The sequence below is a fragment of the Cydia splendana genome, chromosome 5 (genome assembly GCF_910591565.1).
Source record: "Cydia splendana chromosome 5, ilCydSple1.2, whole genome shotgun sequence".
Classification (NCBI taxonomy): domain Eukaryota; kingdom Metazoa; phylum Arthropoda; class Insecta; order Lepidoptera; family Tortricidae; genus Cydia; species Cydia splendana.
In genome coordinates, this window is record NC_085964.1 from 13,164,537 (window position 1) to 13,174,943 (window position 10,407).

Below are 10,407 nucleotides of genomic sequence, written 5' to 3' on the forward strand. Positions count from 1 at the left end.
GAAAATACAATTATTATTGGAATTTTGTAAAACTAGCCTATTCCGTCGCCTATTACCTAGCTGGCGGTGAAACAACTGCCTAGTAAAATATAGTTCAACAAATACGCCCCGTAATTTATGATATATTATTATTTTGAGAAGGGCGGTTACAAGACTTAAAGAAATTTAAGATTTTTTATGATTTATTAATTACATTTAATGTCATAACAAGTTGAGGATGCACCTGTGTAAGTATTATTGTATTATGTAAAGTTCTATTTTATTTGATAAAAAAAAATTAGTACGGATATACATCTATCTAGTCATTCTAGTCTCGTTATATTATGTGCCACTAGCATGAACATTTAAACATTGTAGTTTATTTTATATAATAGATTTTTAAAAACAGTGTTATTTTGTGGTTAGATATTTATGTGTAATTTTACATGCGCATAGCCTAAATAGCATTCCGTATCGTTAAGTTTACTTCTAGTTTAATAGGTAGTGCCAAATATAAACAATGTTGTTTTATGTGTATTAATCAAATGCATTTTATTATTCCATTGACATGTAACAAAACATTAGTTACATTTAATGTAAACCAAAACCTTATGGTAATTTAAAAAAATCATTCACCCTTTAAAATTATTAATAATAGAATCCAGCAGGAAAACCCACACTACACAGTAAATTATACTACATTTCTAACTTTATAAAAAAAGTCCGAACTCAAGCCAGTGTAGAGTATTGCCATTTCTGTTTATAGAAATATTTCTAACAGCTGAAATCAGTAACGAAAAGTATTTCGGTTAGGGTGGTATTCAATCTGTCCAAATATCTTGGTCTAATGTCTGTGCGTCTCACTCTCTCATCAAGCAAAATGTTAGACGCAAGACACATTGGATAGGTGGAATACAACCCTGACAGACTCCATAAGGTTTGTAATATTTATTATGAATTTATGAAGTGATTGATATAAACCGAAAGCGCCTAGCTTTAGGCAGAAGTTCTGAAAGTCACATATCCAGCAGCATCGGACATAGCTGTTTATTTACAGAATAAGAGTGAGTGTTAGAACACGGCCCATCTTCACTTCTGCTGCTAACTTTCTAGAGAGAAAATTGTTTTATCATGAGCAGTAGCCGGAGCTACCGTAACGCGGTAATCTTAATTTTAAAAAGTCTTTAATTCTGGATACCACTAGGACGTGACCTATATCAGGATGGCCGTGTCGTTATATATAATGGCACATGCCCAGCGAGAACAGCCCTATGAGCGTTATAGTAAGCACAAGCCAGAGATACCGGCCAGCGACTGGATGGTGGAACAACTTAGCACGTAGTTTCAGCGTCGTGGAATACATGAGCACGGCGGCGACGTCCTCGTGCGGCGTGTCTTGGTGCAGGAACGGGCGGACGCAGAGCTCGTGGCCCACGCTCTCTGTCCGCCGGCACTCTTTTGTAAGGCGCGCCGCCTGAAAGATGTGAGTAGCTTTAGTTATGAAGCATATCATTATAATTTAAATAGTTTTTAGGCCCACTGTCCTACTTGTAGTACCTAATCAAATATTTGAGAAGTTTTAAAACGTTTTCAATTTGAACACAGTTTTGTATTTGCTTCAAAATTTCAGTAGCAAGTTTTACATTTTTCTTGTATGGGCTGGGCTTAACAGGTTACAAACTTGATATTTAGTTAGCTATAAACAAGTAAAGATAAAAGATAATTTTTTTTTTAAAGATAAAAATTTTTATTTGCAAGAACACGGTTACAATAAAAGGTCTTAAAAATATAAAAGTTCTACGTATTCAACCTGCAAGCAGGTGTGCAAATTAACATGCAATGTGTTGCTAAGCATCACTTATTTTTACCTACTTAAAATCTAGAATTCTATACTTATTTACAAATATCATTATTATCCTATTTATTAAAATTATTATTTATGTCAAATACTCCTTAACACTGTAAAAACATTTTTCTTGGAGCCATTGGGTCAACCTAATTTTAAATGCCTCTCTATTTTCTAATTTAATTTCGTCAGGTAATTTATTAAACAAGGTTATACACATATTGTAACAGTTCTTTTTATAAATATATGAGTGGCAAGGAGGTTGGTGCAGCAAATTTTTGTATTGTGCCCTTGTGTGTCTTGTACTCGTCTCACTACGAGATGTAAAGAAGTTTGGGTTATCTTTGACAAGTAAGCATACATCTTTAATGTATTGGCACGGGAGTGGTAGTATGTTAAGTTTTTTAAACAATGGTTTACAGCTTTCTAAAAACCAAGTGTTTTCTATAGCCCGGATACATTTCTTTTGAACAATAAAAACTCGTTCTACGTCTACAGAGTTTCCCCACAGCACTAGTCCATAGCATAACACTGAAGACACGTATCCATGATACGCTATGAGCGCAGCTTGTGTTGAGACCGTTCGTCTCAGTCGCTTCAGAGCAAATATAAATTTATTTAACTTTTTACAAACTTGATCTATGTGGAGTTTCCAATTTAAATTTTTATCAATATTAAATCCTAAAAATGTGCACATGTCAACTAAGTCTACTTTGGCGTTATCATAATTTATATCTAAAGGTAGTGTGTTATCATTATAATTACAAAATGTCATCGCTTTCGTCTTGTTTATATTAATTTGCAACTTATTTCTCTTGAACCAAGTAATAGCGTCTGATAAGGTTTTATTAACATTGGCCTCAAAAGTGTTCTTGTCGTCTCCTGTTATTACCAGGGTAGTGTCATCGGCAAATATAATACAGTCTTGGCTAATACAATTCGGAAAATCGTTAATTGCAATCAAAAACAGTAAGGGGCCAAGTACTAATACTAGTGGCTGTGAGTTGTAGACCTCGCCAGGTATATATTGTAAGGCTCCGCCATTTTGAAAAAATCCCAAAAACTCAATCTACAAAAAACTCTATTTAATTATAGAACCTGCTCAAAAAATTTCATGAGAATCGGTTGAGAATTGCGACCAGTAGAGGTGAACATCCGGACATACGAAAGCATTTTTGCCCAAGCTGAAACGCATACCTTCGCTAACGCTCGGTTAAAAGAAACTTAAAGTAATGGAAAGCATCGTAGCAGCAGACTTGACAGCTGAAGCAGATTGCGCTATAAGTATTGTGGCTTCAGAGGTTTAGTTAAATTTGACCAATTAAGCACCTGTATAAAGGGCACGATAGCCGCCGAGATCCACAGCAGCAAGTTGAGCAAACTGATCCCGACGATGGGCTCCGTCTGCGTGTCGACTTTGTCCAGGCTGTACATCCACATGACGCCGGACGCCACCCACGAGATGTTCACGATCGTGAACAGGCACACCGCCGGCGCCAGGTCGTCGTTCAGGTACTTGAGGAGCTTCTGGAACTCGGCGATCTCCTGTAATAATAACGTGTCTCATTACCGCACTATATGAACAGGAGCGTCTTCGGCCAATGGGGTTGGCTGGTCAAAGTATTTAGCAGATGGCGCCAGCATAGCTTGCCCTGTCAATCCCTAGAATTGTATCAAATTTTTGTTTTTTAATGGAATTTTATGCCCTGCATGCCAGCCCTTTACGCCAAATCTCATAGAAAAAGGAACAAACTACCGTCACCCAGGAGATAATATTGATACAATTAAAAATGTGGTATTGCTAATATATTGAGTACCTATTACCACTCACGCACATACAGTTTAGTGGCGCCGTTGTTGTAAAAAAACCCCGTGACCCAAGAGACACTGATACTTTTTTTAAACGCCTTCAAAAAAAAAGGAGGTTCTCAGTTTGACCCGTATGTATGTATGTATGTATGTATGTTTGTTCGCGATTATCTCGCGTTTGGCTGAACCGATTTTGATCCGGTTTTCAGAAAAGTGTTTGTTATATTCTGGAGAAGGTTTTAGTATACATAGATCTGAGCTGATGCTGAACCCTGGCTGTACCTAGTGGAACTCAGATTTGGTGTAACATAGGCACACGCTGTTTTGGTCATCCGACACGCCTTGATGAGCACTTGAGAGAGTAGTACCCAAGATGGAGTTTATGCTGAACTCTGGGTGTACCTAGTGGAACTCAGGTTTGGTGCAACATAGGCCCACGCTATTTTGGTCATCCGTCACATCTTGATGAGCACTTGGGAGAGCAGTACCCAAGATAGAGCTGATGCTGAACCCTGGCTGAACCTAGTGGAACTCAGGTTTGGTGCAACATAGGCCAACTCTATTTTGGTCATCCGTCACATCTTGATGAGCACTTGGGAGAGCAGTACCAAAGATAGAGCTGATGCTGAACCCTGGCTGTACCTAGTGGAACTCAGTTTTGGTGCAACATAGGCCCACGCTATTTTGGTCATCCGTCACATCTTGATGAGCACTTGGGAGAGCAGTACTCAAGATAGAATTGATGCTGAACCCTTGCTGTACCTAGTGGAACTCAGGTTTGGTGCAACATAGGCCCACGCTATTTTGGTCATCCGTTTCATCTTGATGAGCACTTGGGAGAGCAGTACCCAAGATAGAGCTGATGCTGAACCCTGGCTGTACTTAGTTGAACTCAGGTTTGGTGCAACATAGGCCCACGCTATTTTGGTCATCCGCCACATCTTGATGAGCACTTGGGAGAACAGTACCCAAGTTAGAGCTGATGCTGAACCCTGGCTGTACCTAGTGGAACTCAGGTTTGGTGCAACATAGGCCCACGCTATTTTGGTCATCCGTCACATCTTGATGAGCACTTGGGAGAGCAGTACCCAAGATAGAGCTAATGCTGAACCCTGGCTGTACCTAGTGGAACTCAGGTTTTGTGCAACATAGGCACACTTTGTTTTGGTTAACCGACTTCTCGTCGTGTGCCTATGTTGCAGTGTTCCACGAGGTGGGTTAATCAACTTTTTTCTAACCGCCTTTAAAAAAAGGAGGTTCTCAGTTTGATCCGTATGTTTGTATGAATAAGAATAAGAAGAAGATTTTGATGCGGTTTTCAGAAAAGTGTTACATTCTGGAGAAGGTTTTTAGTGTATGGATGGTTTGAAAAACCAATTGGACCCGGTAGGTGGCGATGCAATCGGTATACCTACCAACAAATTTAAGTTGCTGAAACCGATTTAGATAAAATAGTGGGAGTGGGAGTCGGACTCGGACTGGGACTGGAAGTGGGAGTGGGAGCAATTTACATACAAATCGTTTAGCACCGAAACGTCATATTATGTTTTGTCGCGATTATCATTGAGTTAGACCATCACCAACATTAGTAGGTAGTTACTAGCCTAAATCTAAATGGAGAAGATAACAAACTAGTATTTTAGCCCAAAACCTAAAATAAATGAAGTACCTATCACTAAAAAGTAAAAAATAAAATAAATAATAAAAATAAAATAAAAAATAATAAAAAAATATAAATAAACAAAAAGAAAACCAAAATAAAATAACTTAATATAATTTCTTTTAAAAAAAAGGGAACCGGTAAAAAAAAAGCGTTTTTGAAGGCGGTGCCAAACCGACAAAAATATTCTTTGCTGCCAATCAGCAAAAAATACGAATATGTAGTACTAAATTACAAGAACTAAATTAATGAGTAAACTAAGTACCTATGTCTTTATAATGCAAGTAAGTGCAGCGTTCTTTGTTGTCTAAAATATCGGTTCTCTAAAATGTTGGTTTCGCACTGACTTCAAAAACGAAGTAATTACCCAGATGATTATTAATTTTCTTATTATTAGGTATTAATTACTTTTTGGCAGAAATTTGCTTTACGATGGGATAGGGACAGGACACGTTTAAGGGTGCCATATAAAAATTATTTTGTGCTTTTCAGTGGGTTGCTTTTTTGAAGGCGGTTCCCTTTTTTTAAAAAAGAAATTATATTAAGTTATTTTATTTTGGTTTTCTTTTTGTTTATTTATATTTTTTTAATGTCTAATAACGTTAAATACTCACTCGCATCCAGTTCAGTGGTGTGGTGGATCTGTTGAGCAGGCGCTCCTTGAGGTACATGAGGTGCGCCTGCAGCAGCTGCGCCTGCAGGCAGTAGCTGGTGATGATGGTCGCCTGCACCATGTCGTGCACCAGCGTGCAGGCGACCAGCAGGATCTTCAGGATTAATAGGGTTTGTTTTGAACTGTAAACACAAAACTGTTTCTTAATTGAGAAATTGTTTCTTCTTGAAGTCAACCTAAATTAAAGTTAAAGCCACGTTAGCCACGTATATATTCACTACGTCTCGAAGTGTATCATGAATTAGTTATAAAATGGATTAATAAGAATTGTTTTGTGTTATTCGACTTGTAGACATACGAACCGATGCAATGGACAATAGAACCGGTTCCAGAGCTGAGAGTAAAAAGGTAGAATACTATAGCGATAATTGAGCGGGAAACAGAAGCTATTTTTACTTTCATGCTCGTAAAGTTCGTCTTTATGTCGTGTGTAGGTTGCATAAACTATTTTTTTATACTCTAGTCATCTAGTGCATAATGTAAAAGCTTCTAATAAGACCAATAAGTCCAAAACCTGCCATACAACCACCGGGCAGGGTCGTGAGAACCGTGCGTTGTGATTAACCTGATAAACGCAGGTTGGACAGGTCTTACAGGTATTACGTGACTCATGGTGATAAATAACTTACATTTTAATTAGGTACCAAAAAATGTAGCTCAATGTACAAATTACCTTTGTTCCATCCACCGGAACATAATGGTACCCTCGGCCATCATCAGATTGACCGAGCAGAGCGACAGGCACATCCACAACACGCTCAGGATGATGAACGTCCACAGCAAACGTAAGAGCCGCTTCGGGTTGGCAGAGGCCATGCCCTGCTGTGTGTACGACGATAGCAAAAATACCTGGAAAATATATTCGTTCTTAGGAAAATACTAAGATATGACGTAGTACGTAGCCCTACTTTATTTCGATGTACGACGGACTGCTTCAAAACTGAGGTAACTATAAAAAAACAAAACTCCGTGAGACACAGACATATTAAATATGTATCTTATTAACGGGTCACTCACGTATTCTCACGTATTCACGTATCTCGGTACGGAGTGAAACATGTCTAGCGTTTTTCGACTTAAAAGTGAGTGAGTGTTCTTAATATATTATGCGAGTTGCGAGATATTCAAGGTACGAGCGGTGAACAAACTTTAATGTCCAGTGTGTCGAGTGATAAACATTACATTATAGTAGGTATAGTCCATCCTACAAGCAAACTACGTAGCTTAAAAGCTAAAAATTACTCATAATTTGAATGGAATTTACTTTCAAAGTATAAGAGCCTTTCCTTAGTATAATAACATTGGATAAATCTGTAATCAAACAGCACGAGGCAAGCAAATGCAACTTTTATATGTCGTTGTGCATTTCTCCGCCAATTTTCCTCGAGTATTTGTAAATGTCAATGAATCTTACCCTTTCCATAAGATTCTGGAGCTGCTCATTATCGGATATTCTAAACAAATAGAGGGCGTAGAGGAAGCCCAGAAAGTGCAGTATGCTGGGCCCGATGTACGTCAGCGTCACGTTCCCGTAGCACACTTGCTTGTACGTCTCGTACTCGAGTGACGACTCCAGCGCCAGTGGCACCAGCTTGTAGCAGAAACCTCGGTCTCGTCTGGAATTAGGTACAGGCGACATTGTAATTATTAAAGAAATTGTATACTTTTTTGGGTTCCGTACCCAAAGGGTAAAAACGGGACCCTATTACTAAGACTCCGCTGTCCGTCCGTCTGTCGGTCACCAGTTGAAATTTTGACAGATGATGTATTTCTGTTGCTGCTATAACAACAAATACAGTGAAACCTGGTTAAGTGGGACCTGGATAAGTGAGAAACCTCTATAGCTGGGACTCATGGTGCGGTCCCGACACTTTAGCACTGAATTACCTCTGTTAGTGAGATAAAACGAACCTCTATAACTGGGATTAGTTGTTGTGATTTTACAGTCACATTTACCTCTATAATTGAGACAGAGAGTGTATTTTACCTCTTTTACTAAGACTATATTTATAAGATTACATTTTCCTAATTGTTTTTTTTAGAATTTTATACGAATTACCTCTGTATCTGAGATAACGTCAATCTATGACCTCTTTAACTTGGACTTTATTGATCTATTTCCGTATTCTTACTAACTCTTAGTCTATCCACAAATTCCGCATTTACTTAATTGTGTCTAAACGACTTCAAGTTTCATTTAGTTACTTTATGTGGTTAAAACTATCGAAACGAAAGCTGAAATCTTGATAAGTAACAAGAATAAACAAATTTTCATTTAATAAATTTCTAACACGCAATGAAGTCCGTATTAAATTTAATTGAAAAAATCTATCCTTTGGAAAATAATTCAAAATAAATTCAAAGAAATATTTAAACAAATTTAAAAAATATTTAGGGACAAGGATTATTTTACCTAAACATTAAAAAATAATTACAAAATACCTAATTAACCACCTCTATAACTGAGATATATCCTCTATTCTCACCTCTATTAATGGGACCCTCTGTAAATGAGGCAGAAATTTATTTGTACCTGGCTAACTGAGAGCCTGGGTAAGTGGAATACCTCTTTAAGTGAGACAAATCTGCTCGCCCCTTGAAGTCTCACTTATCCAGGTTTCACTGTACTAAAAACCGAATATAATAAATATTTAAGTGGGGCTCCCCATACAACGTGATTTTTTTGCCGTTTTTTGCGTAATGGTACGGAACCCTTCGTGCGCGAGTCCATCTCGCACTTGGCCGGTTTTTAATCACGACGATGGACACGTTGTAAACTTTGACGAATATATTCGTAAACTTTGACGGCCTCCTAGCCTAATCGGTAGTCACCCTACCTACGAAGCAGGAGGTCCCGGGTTAGAATACTGGTAAGGGCATTTATTTGTGTGTTACCTATTTGAATTACAGTGATTTAGAAAAGGTCTCACCTGAAACATGCCATGTACTGAAGTATGTATCCTAAACACATAAATACTGCAACTTGCGCAGAATGTAAGTGTGACAAACATATAGAGAATCTTGAGGAATTCGAAGAATCGACGACTGGACGTAATCCCATTATTGTTAAAAGTTTAAGATAAGGAAGCAATATCTGAAATCAAAACAATATTAAGTTAAATAAGGATTCTACGAATACTTATTAAAATTGGTTATAGGTACTTAGACTTAGCTAGCTTCCTTACAAATCAAATCTCTCCCTATGAAATATGTCAAAACGGTGTGTGACTTACGTTATTATCAAGTGTCTATAAATAACAACAACGACTAGGTATCAAGTCCACAGGTAAGAAATTAGGAATAGTAATACTACGTACCTTAGATTTACAATAGTGTAGAATAGCAGACGTACTCATATACTCCGTATCTGGAGATTCAGTTATTTCACCGATCTGAAATATATTATATCGTGTAAAAAATATTTAACATACAACAGGTACTAATTAATGGGAACGCCCCTAAAGACTGCCCTAAAGGTATACTATATTCAATAAATTAGTTATCAACATTCTCAAGAATAGCTGCTTACATCTTGCATTTTCATTGGAGCTACGCACTCAGGCTCAACTAAAAAAAACTGAACTTAAAATGAACTTGAACCAGGAAGATATTAAAACTCGATAAAGCGTTAACTGCAAAGAAAAAAAAGTGCCATTAAACAGCGTAATTATATGGTATGGTAGATACACATAGTAGGTATGTAGTAGGTACTCACGTCAACACTATTGGCGTCCAGACTGGACCTCGTGGACCTCTCCATGGCGGGCTCCTCCAGCTTGTCTCGCCCCAGCACATGGCTGTCCAATAGATCACTCGCTACGTAATCATTTGAATATTTCACATTATTCAGTTTATTGCCCATATCTACACTTTAATTGACATTGTGCATATTATGCGAAAAGATAACTTAAACATTATAATAACAGGGTAGTCACTCATTGCGGCGACAAACAATCTTCAATATTTAATTAAAAGAAGGTAATTGTAACTTACCGCTGCCATATGATCCATTATTATTGTCCATCATACGGTACTTATGAGCTATTAAGTCAGTCATTACATTTATTTATTATGTAACATTGTCTCTTTCTCACTGAGAAAATATCGAATATTAAAAAAGGATGCAATTCGTTTAACATTGATCACAACAAACGAAGCACTTGTTAATTGTTTATAGCAACAAAATAATGCACTTAAATGCAGCAGTGCGCAACCTTTTTGTTACATTTACATAAATGTAAAATATCAGCTGAAGGTCAGAGATCAGAATCAAATCGAGAGTGATAAGATTTTAAGTGTAATTGTTTTAAGCTGAATTTGCGGTTTGGACTTGAACTCACATGGGCTGATTCATATTTTAAAATAAATGACATGTGATCCGAGGAAAAAACTGATTAACACAGACTTTTTTGGACGTACTAAGTTTGATTTAGCAATAGG

General features: G+C 37.4%; 1 protein-coding gene across 2 annotated transcripts; it reads right to left on the reverse strand.

The window, feature by feature from the left end:
* Nucleotides 1-59: 59 nt before the first annotated feature.
* Nucleotides 60-10,123, reverse strand: LOC134790726 (uncharacterized). Of its 2 annotated transcripts, XM_063761638.1 has the most exons (9): nucleotides 9,961-10,123; nucleotides 9,683-9,783; nucleotides 9,285-9,359; nucleotides 8,898-9,061; nucleotides 7,382-7,583; nucleotides 6,641-6,816; nucleotides 5,909-6,089; nucleotides 3,155-3,370; nucleotides 60-1,453 (listed from the first exon to the last, which is right to left on the reverse strand). In XM_063761638.1, the coding sequence occupies exons 1-9, from the start codon at nucleotides 10,022-10,024 to the stop codon at nucleotides 1,214-1,216; spliced, it is 1,419 nt and encodes a 472-aa protein (XP_063617708.1). In that variant the 5' UTR covers nucleotides 10,025-10,123; the 3' UTR covers nucleotides 60-1,213. The 2 variants fall into 2 exon arrangements, with proteins under 2 accessions (XP_063617708.1, XP_063617709.1); XM_063761639.1 differs by lacking the exons at nucleotides 9,683-9,783; nucleotides 9,961-10,123 and adding an exon at nucleotides 9,497-9,600.
* Between the last annotated feature and the right edge of the window lie 284 nt (nucleotides 10,124-10,407).